At 41.5% G+C, this 25,123-nt stretch overlaps 1 protein-coding gene across 4 annotated transcripts in view; it reads left to right on the top strand.

Moving 5' to 3' along the window:
* The window catches only part of LOC118367065 (mitogen-activated protein kinase kinase kinase 20-like), a 54,350-nt gene that overhangs the window by 2,894 nt on the left and 26,333 nt on the right, over positions 1 to 25,123 (top strand). For all 4 annotated transcript variants that reach the window (XM_035750063.2, XM_035750061.2, XM_035750062.2 and 1 more), the window contains exons 3-5: positions 1,815 to 1,902; positions 24,279 to 24,380; positions 24,780 to 24,845. In XM_035750063.2, the coding sequence (XP_035605956.1) occupies positions 1,815 to 1,902; positions 24,279 to 24,380; positions 24,780 to 24,845 (256 nt within the window). The remainder of the gene's footprint in view (positions 1 to 1,814; positions 1,903 to 24,278; positions 24,381 to 24,779; positions 24,846 to 25,123) is intronic.

Below are 25,123 nucleotides of genomic sequence, written 5' to 3'. Positions count from 1 at the left end.
AGGGCCTTCCTCAAACTGTTGCCACAAAGTTGGAAGCACAGAATCGTCTAGAATGACATTGTAAGCTGTAGCCTTAAGATTAAGGGGCTTAGACTGAACCATGAAAGACAGCCCCAGACCATTATTCCTCCTCCACCAAACTTTACAGTGTTCACTATGTATTGGGCCAGGTAGCGTTGTCCTGGCATCCGCCAAACCCAGATGGTGAAGTGTGATTCATCACTCCAGAGAAGGCTTTCCACAACTCCAGAGTCCAATGGTGGCGTGAAACCACCCCAGCTGACGCTTGCCATTGCGCATGTTGATCTTAGGCTTGTGTGGTGCTGCTCGACCATGGAAACCCATTTCATGAAGCTTCCGACGAACAGTTCCTGTGCTGACATTGCTTCCAGAAGCAGTTTGGAACTCTGTAGTGAGAGCAACTGAGGACAGATGCTTTTTACGCACTACGAGCTTCAGCCCTCATCGGTCTCGTTCTGTGAGCTTGTGTGGCCTACCACTTTTCAGCTGAGCCATTGTTGCTCCTAGACATTTCCTCTTCACAATAACAGCACCTACAGTTGATGGGGCAGCTCTAGCAGGGCAGACATTTGTCAAACTGATTCGTTGGTAAGGTGGCATGCTATGACTGTGCCACCTTGAAAGTTACTGAGCTCTTCATGGAAGCCGTTCTACTGCCAATGTTTAAGTATACTATATAAGTATTCACACACCTTAGTCAATACATGTTAGAATCACCTTTTGCAGTGATTGCAGCTGAAAGTCTTTCTGGGTTATTCTCTTAAGAGTTTTTCACATCTGGATTGTACAATATTTGCCCATTTATTATTTTCAAAATTCTTCAAGCTCTGTCAAATTGAATAGAGATTATTGCTAGACAACTATTTTCAAGTCGCCATAGATTTTCAAACAGATTTGAGTCAAAACTGTAACTCGGCCAGTCAGCAACATTCACTGTCTTCTTGGTAAGCAACTACAGTGTAGATTTAGCTTTGTGTTTTAGGTTATTGTCCTGCTGAAAGGTGAATTCCTCTCCCAGTGTCTGGTGGAAAGCAGACTGAACCAGGTTTTCCTGTAGGATTTTTTTCTGTGCTTAGCTCCATTCCATGTCTTTTTTTATCCTGAAAACCTCCCCAGTCCAATTACAAGCATACCCATAACATGATGGAGCCACCACAATGCTTGAAAATATGGTGATTGGTACTCGGTAATGTGTTGTATAGGATTTGCCCTAAACACAACACTTTGAATTCAGGACAAAAAGTGAATTGCTTAATTTTCTTTGCCACATTTCTTGCAGAATTACTTTAATGCCTTGTTGCAAACAGGATAAATATTTTGGAATATTTTTTATTCTGTACAGCATTCCTTCTTATCACTTTGTCAACTACAATGTTGTTGATCCAGCCTCACAGCCATTAAACTCTGTAACTGTTTTAAAGTCATCATTGGCCTCATGGTAAAATCTCTGAGCGGTTTCCTTCCTCTCCGGCAACTGAGTTAGGAAGGACACCTGTATCTTTGTAGTTACTGGTTTGAGTGATACACCAATCAAAGTGAAATTAATAACTTCACCATGCTCAAAGGGATATTCAACGTCTGCTTTGATTTTTTTTTTTACCCATCTACCAATAGGTGCCCTTCTTTTTGAGGCATTGGAAAACCTCCCTGATCAATTTAATCCATATTCAATTCCGGCTGTAACACAACAACATTTGGAAAAAGTTCGAGGGGTGTGAATACTTTCTGAAGGCATTGTATATTCAGTCTATTTTGTTTGAATTCTATGTTTGCCGGTGTGTCCCCATGTTCAGGCTGAAATCCTCAGTGTACTAAGCCATCGGAACATCATTCAGTTTTATGGGGCGATCCTTGAAGCACCCAACTATGGAATCGTCACTGGTAAGTCTCGACAACCATAATCTTGCTAGTTTGTCATGCAATAGTAACCACAGCTATTATCTCCTCAGGAGATTCAGACCACGTTTATATCTATCGTGTTAATGGAAAACCAACAAACACCATCTGTTCATACTTGTTTCACAGCTATTTTGTTTGCTTAGAACTGAATGGTGCTGTGGTCTATATTAACACATTAGTTAGTAGATAGCTTTATGGTTCAGTAAGATTACATGTTGCTGGCTTTTTGTTAATGTTAGCGACTGAGATGTTTTTAGAGTTCATACCATGTGACAGTCCTCACCCTGTGGTATGAGAAACCCCTCCCTGCGCATATTCTGAGTATCACATCACATGGCAGTCATTGGCCGACTCAATACTCCCATGGTTAGGATGTTAGCTATGAACTTTTCAGCCACTGAGTGGTGAATGACACTGCCGTTGATAGAAAGTGCTCACTAGCTATCTATTTACTGTATTGAGTTATACTTTGTGGATTTTCACCTTTCATCTCTTGTCTGCAGCCTTGCCTCAGACATGATTCTATCTTTGTTCTCTATAACTTGTTTTATTGGGCAAGCTTGAAGGACAATAACACTCAAAAACAATATTTTGGTATTTGTTTCATGAACACATTTTTCAAGATCTAGAACTTTCAAAATACAGAAAGTGATGATGTGTCCAAACTCTGTGTTTTGAAAGCTATATATGTTGAAAACTTGATTGCTGACATGAAAAACATGTTGGGACTGTATCAACAGTGGACTAATGAAACAAACAAAAGTGGTATTTTCCCATTAAGATTTTTCAGTTTGGCCTCACAGTGACATAAGCAATCAGGTTATTTTGGAAGTGTCCAACCACTACTTTTAGGATGATTTCCACAAATGACATTTAACTACATGTACTCTTTCCCCATCTCCCATGCTTACTCCACCTGCTCCTGCTCTGATCCCATAGATCGTGGAATGTTGTTGTATGGAAACACGCAGCCCTAGTTGGGAAAAAAAGAAAGGGAATCACATTGTATAAGCATTGTGCGACTTCATGGATTGAGGAATTGGGAAATATCTTTGTTAAAATCAGGTATTGCTCGGACAGGAAAACAGATGCCCCTTTGATGTTTCCTCTGTCTGTTTATGTCTTATAATACAGTCATATTTGCCCTTTAGTCGCCACGAGGCAGTAATGTTCACAGTGTTCTCCGACTTTACATTTCACAACCTCCAGCCAGTGTTACATGGGTGCGAGAGATGGGGTTGGCACAGTGTTTCCGTTGCAGTCGTTTTGCTGTGGCTCTGCTCCATGACAAAACCATTGCCTCCTCGCCCCCAAAAAAATAAGGAACATAAAACAATATTTCTGCCGACGCGCACTTTGAAGATAATAGAACAGCCCACAATTACTTTTCCTCTGCAAACAAAAGGAGTAATGAATAGAAAAATCAGACTACCCCATAGTAGAATAGTTCATCTATTTACCTTGTTGTGTGTTCTATGCTAGATAAATATTCATCTCGAGGTGCATTGCAAGTTACGAGTGCCGTAGGGATGGAAACATGCATTCTGACAAGCAGTCAATGCACAACAATGATTGCAATTTATGAAAACAGCAGTTTTAATGGCCTTCATTAAAAAGAGGTGGGCTCCCAGCTTTCCATTCCCGATTGATTTATTTCTCAACCCCTAAATATGTGCCAACTGCACCATTTTAAACCTAGAGACCTTAGCAGCTGCATGGTTAAGCAGGTTACTTCTCGGCAATGCACTGTGAGTGCACAGGGGAGAGTGGGGCTATATGTAACACGGGTCACTTGTAGGGTAACTTTGGGTAAAATGCCACACACACCACCCCTCAATATCCAAAGGAAACACTGGGTCGGCTGGTTGTCAAGGAGCTGCTGTCGCTATTTATCAAAGCAGAATCTAATTAGCACCAGATGAAGGAAAGGGTTTTATGACAATTCTGATCATGCCATTTCCACATTCATCAGCTCAGTTATGCATTTCTCCTGTCTGCTCATATATCAGGGGCTGGTGTCTCAGCTATCTAACAAACAATGTCTATCAGGAGATGACATTTGTCTCGGCTGACCCACGTGGCATCGTGTTTGTCAATAACTACCTACATTTACTGGAGGAAAGCAAATGTTTTTTTTTATGTCTTAACACCTTTTATCGTTATTCCTTTGATTTTAGGATTCATGCTCACTTTGAGGGGGCTATACTGTGATGGACAGCAACACTTTGTATGATAAAAGCAGTTCAGGAAGTTATCTATTAAATTTGCCACTCTTAGAAAAAAGGGTTCCAAAATGGTCCTTCAGGTGTTCGCATAAGATCACTTTTTTTGGTTCCAGTTAGAACTCTTTTTGGTTCCAGGTAGAACCCTTTTGAGGTTATACCTGGAAAAGTTGTAGGTTTGACGTTTCTCTCTTTGGAAAGGGTTGTACATGGAACCCATAAGGGTTCTACCTGGAACCAAAAAGGGTTCTTCCAAGGATTCTCCCATGGAGACAGCTGAAGAACCCTTTTTTAGGTTCTAGATAGCAGCTTTTTTTAAGAGTGTAGTGTAGTTTTTATACAGTACCCAAGACAAATATGTGAGTTAATTTGACCATTGGATAAAAAGCTACTGCCGGGGCGGCAGCGTAGCCTAGTGGTTAGAGCGTTAGACTAGTAACCGGAAGGTTGCGAGTTCAAACCCCCGAGCTGACAAACCTGTCGTTCTGCCCCTGAACAGGCAGTTAACCCACTGTTCCCAGGCCGTCATTGAAAATAAGAATGTGTTCTTAATTGACTTGCCTGGTTAAATAAAGGTAAAATATATATATATTTTTTAAATACTGCAATGTGGGTTGGATTGAATTGAGCCCCTGATCTTCATTTTCAAGGTGATGATTGCACTTTTCTTCCCAACACAATACCGCAATAAATGTGAATACCTTATTAAATGTGAGTCCACATTTCAAAGATTTATTTTGCGCACCATGGGGGATTCGAACTTGCACTGCAAGTGCAACACAATCTCACTCTCAATTCGTGCAAATATATACAAAAATATTTCGGCAGATTTTGTGTTTTTAGTTCCTTTGAAAATACACACATTTTTGTGACTTAATTCTTAGGAAAATACACAACTCTTTGTGCGACTACATTCATAGGAAAATACATTTTTGGGGGGGAAAACTTCGGAAAAATATTTTGAAAGTTATTGGAGCTCAAATCAAATCAAATCAAATTTATTTATATAGCCGTTCGTACATCAACTGATATCTAAATGTGCTGTACAGAAACCCAGCCTAAAACCCCAAACAGCAAGCAATGCAGGTGTAGAAGCACGGATTTTGCAACTAATGAGTTTGCATAACAATCAAAAATCTGTATTTTTGGGCGCCGATTTAAAAAAATTATAATAATTTATACCTTTATTTAACTAGGCAAGTCAGTAAAGAACACGTTCTTATTTTCAATGACGGCCTAGGAACGGTGGGTTAACTGCCTTGTTCAGGGGCAGAACGACAGATTTTCACCTTGTCAGCTCTGGGATCCAATCTTGCAACCTGACAGTTAACTATTCCAACGCTCTAACCATCTGCCTCTCATTGCACTCCACGAGGAGACTGCCTGTTACGCAAATGCAGTAGAAACCAAGGCAAGTTGCTAGCTAGCATTAAACTTATCTTATAAAAAACAATAAATCATAATCACTATTTATAACTACACATGGTTGATGAAAAAAGCACAATCGTTGGACCTAACCATAAACACCAATGCCTTTCTTAAAATCAATACACAGAAGTATATATTTTTAAACCTGCATATTTAGCTAAAAGAAATCCAGGTTAGCAGGCAATATTAACCAGGTGAAATTGTCACTTCTCTTGCGTTCATTGCACGCGGAGTCAGGGTATATGCAACAGTTTGGGCAGCCTGGCTTATTGCAAACTAATTTGCCAGAATTGTATGTAATTATGACATAACATTGAAGGTTGTGCAATGTAACAAGAATATTTAGACTTAGACGTTTTGTTCGAAATTATAGTTTCCAGATTCAACCATATTAATGACCAAAGGCTCGTATTTCTGTGTGTTATGTTATAATTAAGTCTATGATTTGATAGAGCAGTTTGACTGAGCGGTGGTAGGCAGCAGCAGCAGGCACGTAAGCATTCATTCAAACAGCGCTTTCGTGCATTTTGCCAGCAGCTCTTCGCAAGCACACTGCAGTTTATGACTTCAAGCCTATCAGCCTAATGGCTGGTGTAACCGATGTGAAATGGTTAGCTAGTTAGCGGGGTGCGCGCAAATAGCGTTTCGAATGTCATTCGCTCTGAGACTTGGAATAGTTGCATACACTCAATTAGTATTTGGTAGCGTTGCCTTTCAATTGTTTAACCTGGGTCAAATGTTTCAGGTAGTCTTCCACAAGCTTTCCACAAGGAGGTTTGTAAAGGCCTCCTTGCTCGCACACGCTTTTTCAGTTCTGCCCACAAATCTTCTATAGGTTTGAGGTCAGGGCTTTGTGATGGCCACTCCAATACCTTGACTTTCTTGTCCTTTGGAAGTATGCTTGGGGTCATTGTCCATTTGGACGACCCATTTGTGACCAAACTTTAACTTTCTGATGTTTTGACATGTTGCTTTCTCATGAAGCCATCTATTTTGTGAAGTGCACCAGTCCCTCCTGCCACAAAGCACTCCCACAACATGATGCTGCCACCCCCGTGCTTCACGGTTGGGATGGTGTTCTTTGGCTTGCAAGCGTCCCCCTTTTTCCTCCAAACATAAGTGGTCATTATGGCCAAACAGTTATATTTGTATTTCATCAGACCAAAGGACATTTCTCCAAAAAGTACGATCTTTGTCCCTATTTTGCAGTTGCAAACCGTAGTCTGGATTTTTTATGGTGGTTAACAAAAAGTGTAGCCTTGTATTAAATGCACTATAAAGAAAATTGTATAATGTAGGCTCCAGAAAATATGAAATGCGTTATGAAGAAAATCGTGTAGGCCTACTGTTGCCTACATGAAAAAGGGTGTCTCTGACTGCAAGTGCACCAGTGTCCCAAAGTGGTAAACAGAAAACAAGCATAGAAAACAGTATTGACATTAATAAAAAATAATTTTAAAAAGTAAGCCTACTATTATAGTGTAGAAAACCATTGCCCATCATGCATTGCTCTAATAACATTCAAAAGATTGTTCCAAAGTTTTTTTCACACGAATTAAGCCACACAAAAATGCATTAAACACACATATTCCTCTGAAATACTTTTTGTACATATTTGCACGAATTAAGTGTGAGATTGTGTTGGCAAGTGGCAATAGATGTCAGGAACTTACCTGTCACGGATCCCTCTGGAACTGTCATTACGCACACCTGGTCCCTATTCCCTTTGATTAGTAATTGTATAAGTGTGCCCTTTGTTTACCAATGTCCTGTCGATTATTGTTCCAATGTCCCTTGGTTTGTGTGACTACCTGTGCTATGTTGTTTTGGCTTTCGTGCCACGTATATTGTGCAGATGATTACGGGTCTTGTCCAATGTGATAATCATTGTGCGATTGTGTATTTATTCAAGGTACTCCTCACTCTTTTGTTTGGGTTTCTACCCTATGCTTTGTATACGTGTTTGTTTGGTCTTCAACCCCGGGGCCTTTCAACGGCACGCTGTAATTTGGGTAATAAAAACCCTATTACGCATTCCTGCGCCTGTCTCCCGATCTCTTCATACCGACGTGACATTACCACTGTGAGCTACCTGTCCAGAGCCACATTTGCTAACGATGCACATACTGTAGTTTTATTATCAGAGTGCCAGTGGACTTCTGGTAAGTATGCTTTAGTGAGGAAGTGTTGGTATCAGGTACAACTACATTTACCCACCCCCAAAATTAATATTTATGAGCAATTCACACCTGAATACATTTTTTTTTTAAGGGGTTGGGCAAAGGCTGAAATTGGGGTTGAGAGTAACCCTTAAGACCACAATGAAATATGTAAGAGGTCTTGGTGTTCGTATCTAAACCACATAATGTAAATGATTAGATCTATAACCTACATCCTTCCTGGATTTATATTAGGGCATAATATGGTCAGGTTAATTCATATTATTAATTACAAGTACAGGCCTGGTTCCTTCCCTCAAACGTGATTCTTGTTTGCACTATTATCTGTGGTGAGATAGGAATGTATGTTGTGCAAACATCAGACTCCCACTAGTCTAGTTGATATCAGATAATGTCCATTTTAGCCATCTGTCTTTGTCAGGTGAGGCCACTCTATAGTTCATGGAGCGATAGGAGAGCTGTGTGTCTGTCTGTCTCTCTGTGTCTCCCCGGTACCGAAGTGTCTCAATGATTTAACAATGATTATTGGCAGTGCTTGTGGCCTTTTGATAAGGAGATGTTGCATGGACTATCAAAGCATCCTACTTCCACATGATGCTTCTGTTATTGCTATGCTCGTGTGTTTCCCTTCACTACTGGTCTGGGGAAAGTATGCATTAGAGTAATATGGTCTGATCCTTCTTGAACATGATAGAAAAATAGTTTTTACAGGGATATAGTTTTGACATTGATAGTTTATAGGGTGACTGCACTTCCTGATTTGGCCTTGTTTTCCATCAATGCTCATTAAGAAATGCTAGCGGTCATGAGTGTGTGTCGGTCTGATGTGGGTGTTTCTTGGGTGTGTCTTTGCCATTCAATCACAACAAGGCCAGTAGTGAGGTAAGCTAAGCTAGCTTTGCTATGAGATCGACGGTCAGGACTTCTCCTCTCCTGACTGACTTGCCATCTTAAGATGGTCAGCTAATTCAGTTTTATGTGTAGACTAAAACTTGCGCTGACCTTGTTTAACCAAGCTGACAGCAGTTAGCTAGCATAGCTCTACTATTATTCTGACATATCACATTCTTAAAATAAAGTGGTGATCCTAACTGACCTAAGACAGGGAATTTTTTACAGGGATTAAATGTCAGGAATTGTGGAAAACAGAGTTTAAATGTATTTGGCTAAGGTGTATGTAAACTTCCGACATCAACTGTATATAAACTCCCAGTAATTTAGTGGGTTGTTTTACCCAATAAATTACTGGGAGCTTTATTTATATATATACACAGTTGAAGTCTGAAGTTTACATACATACCCCATAATGTAAAAGTGGAATTATGTTCTTAGAAATGTTAATAATTAATAGAAAATGAAAAGCTGAAATGTCTTAAGTCAATAAGTATTCAACCCCTTTGTTATGGCAAGCCTAAATTAGTTCAAGAGTATAAATGTGCTTAACAAGTCACATAATAAGTTGCATGGACACACTCTGTGTGCAATAAGTGTTTAACATGATCTTTTAATGACTACCTCATCTCTGTTCCCCACACATACAGTTATATGTAAGGTCCCTCTGTCGATCAGTGAATTTCAAACCGATTCAACCACAAAGATCAGGGAGGTTTTCCAATGCCTCGAAAGAAGGGCACCTATTGGTAAATGGGTAGAAAGAAGAAGAAAAAAAAGCCTACTTTGAATATCAATTTGAGCATGGCAAAGTTATTATTTAGTTTTTTAATTTTAAATTATTATTTATTACAAAAACACGAGGGGGTAACAAAGTATTAGAACATGAAGGACAAACAATACAGCATCAAGACACTATCAAACATGTATCAGTCTTTCCGCAACAGAGCCATCCTTATGTGTGAGGGTGCTTGTGCATGATAGTGACATAACATATTGTCATAGTTTCCTTTTTCCCAATGTAATGGCTCTCATGGGTTAAAGAAGGAGACCACGGTGTTCATGATTTTTAATAAACTGAACACCGCAACAAAATAACAAAGTAGAAAAAACGAAAGCGCACAGTTCGGTCAGGCAACAAAACAGCTAAACAGAAAAGAACTCCCCAACAACCCAAATGGAAAATCACAACTTATATATGATCCCCAATCAGAGACAACGATAGACAGCTGCTAGTTAGTGGTGGCTGTTTAACAGTCTGATGGCCTTGGGATAGAAGCTGTTTTTCAGTCTCTCGGTCCCTGCTTTGATGCACCTGTACTGACCTCGCCTTCTGGATGATAGCGGGGTGAACAGGCAGTGGCTCGGGTGGTTGTTGTCCTTGATGATCTTTATGGCCTTCCTGTGACATCGGGTGGTGTAGGTTGTCCTGGAGGGCAGGTAGTTTGCCCCCGGTGATGCGTTGTGCAGACCTCACCACCCTCTGGAGAGCCTTACGGTTGTGGATGGAGCAGTTGCCGTATCAGGCGGCCCCACAGGATGCTCTCGATTGTGCACCTGTAAAAGTTTGAGTGCTTTTGGTGACAAGCCAAATTTCTTCAGCCTCCTGAGGTTGAAGAGGCACTGCTGCGCCTTCTTCACCACGCTGTCTGTGTTGGTGGATCAATTCAGTTTGTCCGTGATGTGTATGCCGAGGAACTTAACTTAATACCCTCTCCACTACTGTCCCATCGATGTGGATAGCGGGGTGCTCCCTCTGCTGTTTCCTGAAGTCCACGATCATCTCCTCTGTTTTGTTGACGTTGAGTGTGAGGTTATTTTCCTGACACCACACTCCGAGGGCCCTCACCTCCTCCCTGTAGGCCGTCTCATCGTTGTTGGTAATCAAGCCTACCACTGTAGTGTCGTCTGAAAACTTGATGATTGAGTTGAAGGCGTGCATGGCCACGCAGTCGTGGGTGAACAGGGAGTACAAGAGAGGGCTCAGAACGCACCCTTGTGGGGCCCCAGTGTTGAGGATCAGCGGGGTGGAGATGTTGTTACCTACCCTCACCACCAAGGGTCTCGAGCTTGATGACGAGTTTGGCGGGTACTATGGTGTTAAATGCTGAGCTGTAGTCTAGGAACAGCATTCTCACATAGATATTCCTCTTGTCCAGATGAGTTAGGGCAGTGGGCAGTGTGGTTGCGATTGCGTCGTCTGTGGACCTATTGGGGTGGTAAGCAAATTGGAGTGGGTCTAGGGTGTCAGGTAGGTTGGAGGTGATATGGTCCTTGACTAGTCTCTCCAAGCACTTCATGATGACGGAAGTGAGTGCTACGGGGCGGGAGTCGTTTAGCTCAGTTACCTTAGAACCTTGGAATGGGAACAGTGGTGGCCCTCGTGAAGCATGTGGGAAGAGTAGACTGGGATAAGGATTGATTGAATATGTCCGTAAACACACCAGCCAGCTGGTCTGCGCATGCTCTGAGGACGCGGCTGGGGATGCCGTCTGGGCCTGCAGCCTTGCAAGGGTTAACACGTTTAAATGTTTGACTCAGTGCGGAACATATCCCAGTCGTGATCGAAGCAATCTTGAAGCGTGGAATCAGATTGGTCGGACCAGCGTTGAACAGACTTGAGCGCGGGAGCTTCCTGTTTTAGTTTCTGTCTATAGGCTGGAAGCAACCAAATGGAGTCGTGGTCAGCTTTTCCGAAAGGAGGGCGTGGGAGGGCCTTATATGTGTCGCGGAAGTTAGAATAACAATGATCCAGGGTTTTACTAGCCCTGGTTGCACAATCGATATGCTGATAGAATTTAGGGAGTCTTGTTTTCAGATTAGCCTTGTTAAAATCCCCAGCTACAATGAATGCAGCCTCGGGATATGTGGTTTCCATTTTACATAGAGTCAAATAAAGTTCGTTCAGGGCAGTCGATGTGTTTGCTTGGGGGGGAATATATGCGGCTGTGATTATAATCGTAGAGAATGTTCTTTGTATATAATGCGGTCGACATTTGATTGTGAGGAATTCTAAGTCAGGTGAACAGAAGGACTTGAGTTCCTGTATGTTGTTATGATCACACCACGTCTCGTTAATCATAAGGCATACCCCCCCGCCCTTCTTCTTACCAGAAAGATGCTTGTTTCTGTCGGCGCGATGCGTGAAGAAACCAGCTGGCTGAAGAAGAAACCAGCCATGCTGGTAATTTATGAACATTTGAACATCTTGGCCATGTTCTGTTATAATCTCCACCCGGCACAGCCAGAAGAGGACTGGCCACCCCTCATAGCCTGGTTTCTTCCTAGGTTTTGGCCTTTCTAGGGAGTTTTTCCTAGCCACCGTGCTTCTACACCTGCATTGCTTGCTGTTTGGGGTTTTAGGCTGGGTTTCTGTACAGCACTTTGAGATATCATCTGATGTATGACGGGCTATATAAATTGATTTGATCTGTACCGACTCCGATAGCGTGTCTTAAGTGAGCAATGTTTCCATGAAGCAAAGAACGTTACAGTCTCTTATGTCTCTCTGGAATGCTACCCTTGCTCGGATTTCAACTACCTTGTTGTCAAGAGACTGGACATTGGGGAGTAGTATCCTCGGGAGCGGTGCGCGATGTGCCCGTCTCCGGAGCCTGACCAGAAGACCGCATCGTCTGCCCCTTTTACGGCGTCAATGTTTTGGTTCACCGGCAGGGATCCTATCCATTGTCCTGAGTGTTGGGCAAAACAGAGGATCCGCATTGGAAAAGTTGTATTCTTGGTCGTAATGTTGGCGAGTTGACGTTGCTCTTAAATCAAATCAAAACTAATTTTATTTGTCACATACACATGGATAGCAGATGTTAATGCGAGTGTAGCTAAATGCTTGTGCTCCAATAGCTCCTCCCGACTGTATGTAATAAAATCTAAGATTACCTGAGGTACCAACTTAAGAAGTAACATGTAAAAAAAACTAAATACTGCATAGTTTCCTAGGAACGCGAAGCGAGGCGGCCATCTCTGTAGGTGCCGGAACTTCTATACTTGTACAGAATAAAACTTTTCCAAAACATGCATCCTGTTTGCAATAAGGCCCTGAAGTAAAACTGAAAACAGATTTGGCAAAGAAATGAACTTTTATGTCCTGAAGACAGTGTTATGTTTGGGGAAAATCCAACACAACACACCACTCTTCATATTTTCAAGCATGGTGGTGGCTGCATCATGTTATGTGTAAGCTTGTCTTTACCAAGGACTATGGAGTTTATTTGGATAAAAAGAAACGGATTAGAGCTAAACACAGGCAAAATCCTATAGGAAAACCTGGTTCAGTCTGCTTTCCAACAGACACCGGGAGACTAATTCACCTTTGAGCAGGACAATAACCTAAAACAGAATATACACTGATATACACTGTACACTGTAGTTGCTTACCAAGACAACATTGAATGTTCCTGAGTGGCCTAGTTTACAGTTTGACTTATATCGGTTTGAAAATCTATGGCAAGACTTGAAAATGTCTAGGAAGAAACTTTATAGAGCTTGAAGAATTTTTTAAAGACTAAAGTGCAAATATTGTACAATCCAGGTGTGCAGACTTACCAAGAAAGAAAGGGGATTCTAAAATGTATTGACTCAGGGGTGTGAATACTTGTGTAAATTAGATATTTCTGTATTTCATTTTCAAAACAATTGCAAAAATTTCTGGGGTATTGTGTGTAGATGGGCAAGATGTTTTATTTTTATTAAATCAATTTTGAATTCAGGCTGTAACACAACAAAATGTTTAACTTATTTTGTGCATAATGTTGCTGCTACCATCTCTTATGATCGAAAAGAGCTTCTGGACATCAGAACAGTGAATACTCACCTCAAATTGGACTAATCGTTTTTCTTTAATGAGTCAGATGGGAAGGATATACTCCAAAAGCCCGAACAGGCCCTCATCCCTGTCATTTGCTGGAGAAAGAAACAGGGATTTTGCGGAAAGAGATCGGGGTGCCTTGTGAGGATCAGGCGCCGAGTGGCTAATCTGCCTCTGCCATCCGTACTGTTAGCTAACATTCAATCGCTGGAAGATAAATGGGATGAACTGAAAGCACATATATCCTACCAACGGGACATTACAAACTGTAATATCTTATTTTTGACAGAGTCGTGGCTGAACGACGACATTAATAACATACAGCTGATGGGTTATACACTCTATCGGCAAGATAGAACGGCAGCCTCTGGTAAGACACGGGGCGGGGGCCTATGCATATTTGTAAACAACAGCTGGTGCATGATATCTAAGGAAGTTTCAAGGTTTTATATGTGCCATGTAAAAAGCTAACGTTTAAGTTCCTTGCTCAGAACATGAGAACATATGAAAGCTGGTGGTTCCTTTTAACATGAGACTTCAATATTCCAAGGTAAGAGGTTTTAGGTTGTAGTTAATATAGTATTTACAGGACTATTTCTCTCTATAACATTTGTATTTCATATACCTTTCACTATTGGATGTTCTTATAGGCACTTTAGTATTGCCAGTGTAACAGTATAGCTTCAGTCCCTCTCCTCGCCCCTACCTGGGCTCGAACAAGGAACACATCGACAACAGCCACATTCGAAGCAGTGTTACCCATCGCTCCACAAAAGCAGCGGTTATTGCAGAGCAAGGGGAACAACTATTCCAAGTCTCAGAGCGAGTGATGTTTGAAACGCTATTAGCGCGCACCCCGCTAACTAGCTAGCTATTTCACATCGGTTACACCAGCCATTAGGCTGATAGGCTTGAAGTCATAAACAGCGCTGTGCTTGAAGCATTGCGAAGAGCTGCTGGCAAAATGCACGAAAGTGCTGTTTGAATGAATGCTTACGAGCCTCCTGCTGCTGCCTACCATCGCTCAGTCTGACTGCTCTATCAAATATCAAATCATAGACTTAATTATAACATAATAACACACAGAAATACGAGCCTTTGGTCATTAATATGGTCGAATCCGGAAACTATAATTTCGAAAACAAAACTTATTATTATTTCAGTGAAATACGGAACCGTTCGGTATTTTATCTAATGGGTGACATCCCTAAGTCTAATTATTCTTGTTACATTGTACAACCTTCAATGTTATGTCATAATTACGTAAAATTCTGGCAAATTAGTTGGCAATGAGCCAGGATGCCCAAACTGTTGCATATACTCTGCGTGCAATGAACGCAAGAGAAGTGACACAATTCCACCTGATTAATATTGCTTGCTAACCTGGATTTCTTTTAGCTAAATATGCAGGTTTAAAAATATGTACTCTTGTGTATTGATTTTAAGAAAGGCATTGGTGTTTATGGTTAGGTACAGTCGTCCAATGATTGTGCTTTTTTCGCAAATGCGCTTTTGTTAAATCATCCCCCAGCGTTGCATCGATTATATACAACGCAGGACACGCTAGATAAACTAGTAATATCATTAACCATGTGTAGTTATAACTAGTGATTATGATTGATTGTTTTTTATAAGATAAGTTTAATGCTACCTAGCAACTTACCTTGACTTCTACTGCATTCGTGTAACAGGCAGGCTCCTTGTGGAGTGCAATGAGAGGCAGGTGGTTAGAGTGTTGGACTAGTTAACCGTAAGGTTGCAAGATTGAATCCCAGAGCTGACAAGGTGAAAATTTGTCGTTCTGCCCCTGAACAAGGCAGTTGACCCACCATTCCTAGGCCGTCATTGAAAATAAGAATGTGTTCTTAACTGACTTGCCTAGTTAAATAAAAGTGTAAAAAAGAAAATAAATTAAATCGGCAAAATGGGTTCCCAAAATAACGATTTCCAATTGTTATGAAAACTTGAAATCGGCACTAATTAATTGGACATTCCGATTACTACCTCTACTATCTACCTAGAGAGTTTTCATCTGTATTTTTCGTAGCTGTCTACATACCACCACAGACCGATGCTGGCACTAAAACTGCACTCAATGAGCTGTATACCGCCATAAGCCCTACAGGAAATCGCTCATCCAGAGGTGGCGCTCCTAGTGGCCGGGGACTTTAATGCAGGGAGACTTAAATCAGTTTTACCTCATTTCTATCAGCATGTTAAATGTGCAACCAGAGGGGAAAAACTCTAGACCACCTTTACTCCACACACAGAGACGTGTACAAAGCTCTCCTTCGCCCTCCATTTGGCAAATCTGACCATAATTCTATCCTCCTGATTCCAGCTTACAAGAAGAAAATTAAGCAGGAAGCATATGTGACTTGGTCAATTAAAAAGTGGTCAGATGAAGCAGATATTAAACTATAGGAGCGATTCTGTTTTAATTCCCAATTAAAATTAAACTCTGTCAATTCATAAGAATTTGTAAGACCCTTACTTTATAGGAATGGACAGAGCCCCGGTCTTAAAGTCAAGTAACAGCCTTTATTCAAGAGAGTACTGCCACAATACAGGTTACCACAGGTTATAAACTGAAAATGTCATCCTTAGTTCCAGCCCCAATCCGTGCCATATCCGTTCCAGTACAAAGGCTGTCTCTCCAGCCTTCCCACATCCGCCTCCCTACCAATTTAATATAATTTATGACTCCAGGCCTTTTCGAGTAGATAAGCATTCAAATAGCAGTCTGAAGATTTGTACCAAGGAACAGTCAGTCATTGTTCTAACTTTGCCCACGTTCACACACATTATTTTCAGTACTGGGATCAAGAAAGAAAACTCATACATATACAGTAATATTTAGTATTCTGATTAGTAAGTCCTGATTGAAATGTATACATCATTTGTCATCATTGATAAAAATTCCCTTAACACCCCTCCTGTACTCCCTGTTCACTCATGACTGCACAGCCAGGTACGACTCCAACACCATCATTAAGTTTGCCGATGACACAACAGTGGTAGGTCTGATCACCAACAACGATGAGACAGCCGATAGAGAAGAGGTCAGAGACCTGAGCATGTGGTGCAAGGACGAGACAAAGGAGATGATTGTGGACTACAGGAAAAGGAGGACAGAGCACGCCCCCATTCTCATCGACGTGGCTGTTGTGGCGCAATTTGATAGCTTCTAGTTCCTTGGCGACTCAGCCCCCGTAATAGGATCAGAGGCAGAGAATCCCAATAGAGAGAGGGGAACCTTCCAGGCTGAGACAGCAAGGGCAGTTCGTCGTTCCAGTGCCTTGCTGTTCACCTTCGCAACCCTGGGCCAGACTACACTCAATCATAGGACCTAAAGACTTAAAGGTTGAGACCAAGTCTGCATCTCTCACATGGATAGGCAGACCATTCCATTAAAATTGAGCTCTATACGAGAAAGCCTCCAGCTGTTTGCTTCAAAATTCTGGGGCCAATAAGGAGGCCTGTGTCTTGTGACCGTAGCATACGTGTATGTATGTACAGCAGGACATAATTGGAGAAATAGGTAGGAGCAAGCCCATGTAATGCTTTGTAGGTTAGCAATGAAATCTTGAATTCAGCCCTAGCCTTAACAGGAAGCCAGTGTAGAGAGGCTAGCACTGGTGTAATATGATCAGATGTTTTGGTTCTAGTAAAGATTCTAGCAGCCGTGTTTGGCACTAACTGAAACTTATTTAGTGCTTTATCCGGGTAGCCGGAGAGTAGAGCATTGCAGTAGTCTAACCTAGAAGTGACAAAAGCATGGATCGGTTTTTCTGTTCAGATTTGCAAAAGTAAACATTTGCCACCATCCACTTCCTTATGTCTGAAACACAGACTTCCAGGGTAGGCAATTTTGGGGCTTCACCATGTTTAATCGAAATGCACAGCTGTGTGTCTGCATAGCAGTGAACGTTAACATTGCGTTTCTGATGACATCACCGAGAGGTAAAATGTATAGTGAAAATAATAGTGATCCTAAAATGGAACCTTGAAGAACACCGAAACTTACAATTGATTTGTCCGACAGATAAGATCTAAACCAGCCAAGAACTTGTCCCCATAGACCAATTAATGTTTCCAATCTCTCCAAAAGAATGTGGTGATCAATGGTGTCAAAAGCAACACTAAGGTCTAGGAGTATGAGGACATATGCAGAGCCTTGGTCTGACGTCATTAAAATGTCATTTACCAACTTCACAAATGCAGTCTCAGTGCTATGATGGGGTCTAAAACCAGACCAAAGCGTTTCATATACATTATTCATGTACATTATTTGTCTTCGGGAAGGTAGTGAGTTACTGCGCAACAGCTTTTTCAAAAAATGTTGAGAGGAATGGGAGATTCACCATAGACCGATAGGTTTTAACATGTTCTGGGTCAAGGTTTGGATTTTTCAAGAGAGGCTTTATTACTCACTTTTAGTGAGTTTGGTACACATCCGATGTATAGGGAGCCATTTATTATGTTCAACCTGGGAGGGCCAAGCACAGGAAATAGCTCTTTCAGTAGTTTAGTTTGAATATGGTCCAGTATGCAGCTTGAAGGTTTAGAGGCCATGACTATTTTCATGAATGTGTCAAGATCACATCACCAACAAGCTATATCATGGTCCAAACACACCAAGACAGTCGTGAAGAGGGCATGACAAAACCTATTCCCGCTCAGGAGACTGAAAAGATTTGGCATGGGTTCTCAGATTCTCAAAATGTTCTACAGCTGCACCATCGAGAGCATCCTGACAGGTTACAACACTGTCTGGTATGGCAATGCCTTGCTCGACCGCAAGGCAGAACAGAGGGTAGTGCGTACGGCCCAGTACGTCACTGGGGCCAAGCTTCGTGCCATCCAGGACCTCTATACCAGGCGGTGTCAGAGGAAGGCCCTAAAAATTGTCAGACTCCAGCCACCTTAGACATGGATAAGAGCGTCTGCTAAATGACTTAAATGTAATGTAAATGTACATAGACTGTCCTCACCGCTACCGCATGGCAAGTCTAGGTCCAAAAGACATCTTAACAGCTTCTACCCGCAAGCCATAAGACTTCTGAACAGCTAATAAAATGGCGCCCCAGACTATTTTCATTGCCCCCCACCCCCTCTTTTACGGTGCTGCTTGTCTCTGTTTATTATCTATGCATAGTCACTTTAACTCTACCTGCATGTACGTATTACCTCGACTAACCGGTGCCCCCACATTGACTCTGTACCAGTACCCCCTGTAATATAGCCTCGCTATTGTTATTTTAGATCCAAAATATTTATTCCACTGGGAAAAAAATAGATCCAGGGGATGACTGTGGCAATGAGTAGGTCCGGAAACATGTTGGACAAAACCCACTGAGTCGTTGATGGCTCCAAAAGCCTTTTGGAGAGGGTCTGTGGACTTTTCCATATGAAATATTAGTCACCCAAAATGTGAATGTACAGGCCTCCCTGTTATCTGCCATGACTACAAGTCCGACAGGAATTTAGGGCACTCGTGAGGAACTCTGTATACGGCCAAGGAGGCCTGTAAACAGTAGCTATAAAAAGTGATTGAGTACGATGCATAGATTTCCTGACTAGAAGCTCTGCTCTACAGCACTCACAATTCAATCGCTGGTTGCAAACTGCTTTCAGCCAGCTTAGTGGACTTTCTTCACTAGCATAGTCGATGTAGTCAGCTCAGCCATCCCCATTGAGACCATGTCTGTGCCTCAATCTAGGTTGGGCAAAACTAAACATGGCCGTGTTCGTCTTAGCAATCTCACTGAAATAAAGACCTCCATTCCTGTCATTATTGAAAGAGGTTGTGATATATAAAAAACGCAGTCATTTTTGTTGTGGTAAATTGATATTTGTGATCGTAAATGTTAGCAATAACTCTGCCTTTGCGGGATGCGCAGATATGCGGATATGGTCACTAGTGTAACCAGGAGGAGAGGTCTCATTTAACACAGTAAATTCATCAGGCTTAAGCCATGTTTCAGTCAGGCCAATCACATCAAGATTATGATCAGTGATTAGTTAATTGCCTTCGAAGTGAGGGATCTAACATTAAGTAGCCTTATTTTGAAAAAAAGTGTTTTTATACCTTTCAAGTGTAACAGTTCCATGTAGGAAAAAAAGTAATACTTCACATAATACTTAAGAAACCATTGTTCCTTAAGTATAAGGAGTGTTCTGCTCATATAACAATGTGCAAATATTATACCTTCCTGTAGGGTATATGGTGTTCCCTGACCTGTTTGCTCCAGGCCTCTCTCATCACCGATACTAGTCATGAAGGAGCCTGGCTTCGGCTCCTATATCCGACACAGCTCCTGTTTCACAGAGGGAGAGAGAGAGAGAGAGACTGTAGCTCACAGTCATTGAAGCCAACAGTAACTATACGGTTGAACATAGCCAGTCAGAGTTCCTGATTCTCTGCTAATTCACAAGGGACACATGCCAGCATGGCACTGACTGGTTGGCATTACTCACTCTGGCTCAGGAGTAGTCCATTGGCACAGCGGAAGGGGGCACCTCCTTACAACATACAAGACACAGGTGGTTAGGTGAATTCCAGGACATAGTAATTTGACAATTGACCAGATCAAATGTGACCAACCCAATTGAAGTGTCCTCCATTACTCTGAAGCGGGACTGGTATCTAGCCACTGCCTTGGCCTTCTGTAACAATTCCTGATATGGTAAGGGGGTTCCCATGATGCTGCTAAACAACAAATCCATCAGGTTTTGTACATAGCCTGTGAAGGAAATCAAATATAATCACACAATAAACATATAGCGAGAAAAATGAATTTTAAAAAGTACTTTTTATGCTAAAACAGGCACTGCAACTACCGAATAGATTCAGGCTGGTGACGCTGATGCTGCTGATGCTGTTACTATGCAACCAGCTGTGTACGTTCCTGAATGCTTGCTGATACGTTTTGCTATGCTGCCATAGCTATATATTTAGTAGATAAGTACCATCCTTCATTTATTTTTGCCCTAGAAAATACACAAACTTTTATAAGAACAGGCATGTTGTTTTGGGTTAGCAAACGAAGCCCCCGAATGCTAGCTGGCTACCTAACTTGCGAATCCCGGTTAGTTATTATATTTTTGAGTTGAAATTAGTTGGCTAGCTAACGTTACCTAGCCAGTTCAAGTTTAACATTATTGAAAGCAAGCTGGCTACATCCTATCATTAGCTAGTGAGCAAGTGCCTGTTCTGTATAGGCCTTTCTTTCGCACAAAGGGGGGTCAAATTGCAGGGGACTCTCTGAAAATGACTGTTTCCATTTTTTCGCTGCTGCTGTACACTACGTGGAGAAAATAAACATCAGTCTTTCTTGTAAACTAAGCTAGAGCTGGTTTTACTGACATTTTTTTTTATTGCCTGCACTAGATTCTTCGGCCACTGTCATTTAGGAAACTAGGAGGCTGAGCCCGGTAGCTAGCTAGCTAAACTAACGTAGGTAGCTGAATATTATAATAGGTTTAACTTGCTGCCAAAACTCTTGCTAAGACTATGTACAGTGCCTTCAGAAAGTATTCATACCCCTTGATTTATTCCACATTTTGGGATTTTTACACAATACCCCATAACAAACGTTTAGATATTTTTAGGAAATCTATTGAAAATTTACTACAGAAATATCTAATTTACATAAGTATTCACACCCCTGAGTCAGTACTTTGTAGATGCACCTTTGGCAGCGATTACAGCTGTGAGTCTCTTTCTCTAAGAGCTTTCCATACCTGGATTGTGCAACCCATTAATCTTTTCAAAATTCTTCAAGCTCTGTCAAATTGGTTGTTGATCATTGCTACACTTAGAAAGAAAGGTGTTATCTAGAACCTAAAAAGGTTATTTGGCTATTGGGTTCCATGCAGAACCTTTGCCCCAGAGGGTTCTACATGGAACCCCAAAAAGTTCTGCCTGGAACCAAAAAGGTTTCTACCTTGAACTAAAAAGGGTTCTCCTATGATGACAGCTGAAGAACCCTTTTGGAACCCTTTTTTCTAAGAGTGTAGATAACCATTTTCAGTTCTTGCCATAGATTTTCAAGTAGATTTAAGTTGAAACTGTTACTTAGCCACTCAGGAACATTCACTGTCTTCTTGGTAAGCAACTCCCATGTAGATTTGGACTTGTGTTTTAGATTATTGTCCTGCTGAAAGGTGAATTAATCTACCAGTGTCTGGTAGAAAGCAGACTGAACCAGGTTTTCCTCTGTGCTTAGCGATTTTGTCTGTGCTTAGCTCCATTCCGTTTATTTTTTTTTTACCTGAAAAACTCTCTAGTCCTTACAAGCATACCCATAACATTATGCACCCACCACTATGCTTGAAAATATGGAGAATGGTACTCAGTAATGTGTGTGTATTGGATTTGCCCCAAACATAAGACTTTGTATTCAGAACAAAAAGTGAATTTCTTTGCAACATTTTTTGCAGTATTACTTAGTGCCTTGTTACTTTTTATTCTGTACAGGCTTCCTTCTTTTCACTCTGTCAATTATGTTAATATTGTGGTGTAACTACAATGTTGTTGATCCATCCTCAGTTTTCTCCTATCACAGCCATTACACTCTAACTGTTTTAAAGTCACCATTGGCCTAATGGTAAAATCTCTGAGTGGTTTCCTTCCTCTCCATACAACAGATTATGTGACTTGTTAAGCACATTTTTACTTCTGAACTTATTTAGGCTTGCCATAAAACAAAGGGGTTGAATAGTTATTAACTCAAGACAGTTTTTTATACATTTTCAAAAAACGTAATTCCACTTTGACATTATGGGATATTGTGTGTAGGCCAGTAACAATACATCTCAATTTAATCCATTTTAAATTCAGGCTGTAACACAGCAACATTTGGAAAAAGTAAATGGGTGTGAATACTTTCTGAAGGCATTGTATATAACGTACAGTATATAACGTACAGTATAAACAATCAAAGAAATGTATACTGAACAAAAATATAACTGCAACATGTAAAGTGTTGGTACCATGTCTCATGAGCTGAAATAAAAGATCCCCGAAATGTTCCATATGCACAAAAAGCTTATATTGCTCAAATTCAGTACACAAATTTGTTTACATCCCTGTTAGTAAGCTTTTCTCCTTTGCCAAGACGATCCATCCACCTGGCAGGTGTGGCATATCAATAAGCTGATTTAACAGCATGATCATTACACAGGTGCACCTTGTGCCGAGGACAATAAAAACACCACTCTAAAATGTGCAGTTTTGTCACACAACACAATGCCACAAGTTTTGAGGGAGCGTGCAATTGGCATGCTGACTGCAGGAATATCCACCAGAGCTGTTGCCAGAGAATTTATTGTTTATTTCTCTACCATAAGCTGCCTCCAACATTGTTTTAGAGAATATGGCACTACATCCAATCGGCCTCACAACCGCAGACCACGTGCAACCACGCCAGCCCAGGGCCCCCACATCCGGTTTCTTCACCTGCTGGATGATCTGAGATGAGCCACCTAGACAGCTGATGAAACTGTGGGATAGAACAACTGAAGGATTTCTGCACAATTTGTCAGAAACCGTTTTAGAGAAGCTCATCTGCATGCTCGTCATCCTCACCAGGGTCTTGACCTGACTGCAGTTCGGCGTCGTAACAGATTTCAGAAGGCAAATGCTCACCTTCGATGGCCACTGGTACACTGGTGAAGTGTGCTATTCACGGATGAATCCCGGTTTCAACTGTACCGGGCAGATGGCAGACAGCCATATGTCGTATGGGCGAGCGGTTTGCTGATGTCAACATTGTGAACAGAGTGCCCCATGGTGGCAGTGGGGTTATGTTATGGGCAGGCATAAGATACACACAACGAACACAATTGCATTTTATTGATGGCAATTTGAAAGCACAGAGATACCGTGACAAAATCCTGAGGCCCTTTGTCGTACGATTCATCCCTATGTCGCAAAGATCTGTACACAATTCCTGGATGCTGAAAATGTCCCAGTTCTTTCATGGCCTGCATACTCCCAGACATGTCACCCATTGTGCATGTTTGGGATGCTCTAGATTGACATGTACGGCAGCGTGTTCCAGTTCCTGCCAATATCCAGCAACTTCGCACAGCCTTTGAAGAGGGAGTGGGATAACATTTTACAGGTCACAATCAACAGCCTGATTAACTCCATGCATGGGAAATTTGTCACGCTGCATGAGGCAAATCCGGTCACACCAGATGGTTTTCTGGTCCACGCCCCTATCTTATTTTTAAGGTATCTGTGACCAACAGATGCATATCTCTTTATATTTTTGTTCATTTTATATGATGGTTGGCAACCAACTTTAAGGTGAATTACCGTCACAAACTGGGCTGAAGCGTGGACCTTGTTCCTCTTTCAATCACCCAATGAGTAGATGGGAGGGGCGGGACTTGCAGCACGTCAAGCATCTAAACTAGAACCAAGTTATATTTTAGCGCCTGGTTATGCAGATGCAATGCTGGCGGTTTGGTCAGCATTTAAGAGCTGTTCTAAAAGACCGCTTGAAATTTCAGCTAGTTTTCAGTTTTCCCCTCCCCACTCAGATCACCCCAAGACAGTCCTAGCAGAATTCTTGCTTGAGTAATTGCTCTTTGCTGAGAAGCTATTTTTGTTTCTTTTTGACCATTTTAATTGAAAACAATCACAGTAAGGTACTTAATTGTTACCCAGAAATGATTTGATATTGAGATGAAAACGGCTGCATTGGACCTTTAACTATAGTATAAAGACATTATTTGATAGTGCAGAGCAATGTGAATGCTATTTTGGGAGTCTTATAATGGTATGTGTTTTAACCACAGATTATGCCAGTGGAGGGTCCCTGTATGACTATCTGTCCAGTGCAGAGAGTGAGGAGATGGACCAGGAACAGGTCATGACTTGGGCCATGGAGATTGCCAAAGGTACAGTCATGATTCATTGTCTTAGCTCCTTTAAAACTTGCAAGGGTACGTGTTCTTGTCGAATTTTTGCAAAGCCATTTGACTAAACTTAAACACTGACTGAGATTCCACATTTGTTTTGGCTCGTTAGCAATTCAGCAGTAGAATATATTTCAGATATGTACGCTCGGGGTCTATTCCAACTCATTGAGAACAATACGGTCTCATTGAGAACAAGTGAAGTCAAAACACGAAGGCCTACATGTGATTAATCTGTGTCCTTAGTTTAGATAAGTAATGGACATTGTGAGGAAGGCATGGATGAGGCATTTAGGAGAGCACAGATGAACACAGACTTGTTTATATCAGCCTGGTTGCCCGTTGATTGGTCAGAGGAAATGTGCTTTATTTCCCCATCAGGCATGCACTATTTACACTCAGAGGCCCCGGTCAAGGTTATCCACAGAGACCTGAAGTCCAGGAATGGTAAGATTTCAGATTCATCATCATCTAGCCTTCTGTTATGTGTCTGAGTCTATATAAAAGACACCTAACGGATATAGCCAGAGGCAAATATTACATCCGGCGCCGACTGAGATGGCCGCCTCGCTTCGCGTTCCTAGGAAACTATGCAGTTTTTAGTTTTTTTACGTGTTATTTCTTACATTAGTACCCCAGGTCATCTTAGGTTTCATTACATACAGTCGAGAAGAACTACTGAATATAAGATCAGCGTCAACTCACCATCAGTACGACCAAGAATA

Source organism: Oncorhynchus keta, chromosome 34, assembly GCF_023373465.1.
Source record: "Oncorhynchus keta strain PuntledgeMale-10-30-2019 chromosome 34, Oket_V2, whole genome shotgun sequence".
Classification (NCBI taxonomy): Eukaryota; Metazoa; Chordata; class Actinopteri; order Salmoniformes; family Salmonidae; genus Oncorhynchus; species Oncorhynchus keta.
Note: the sequence above shows the minus strand (reverse complement) of the source record. Positions and strands in the feature narration are given on the sequence as shown.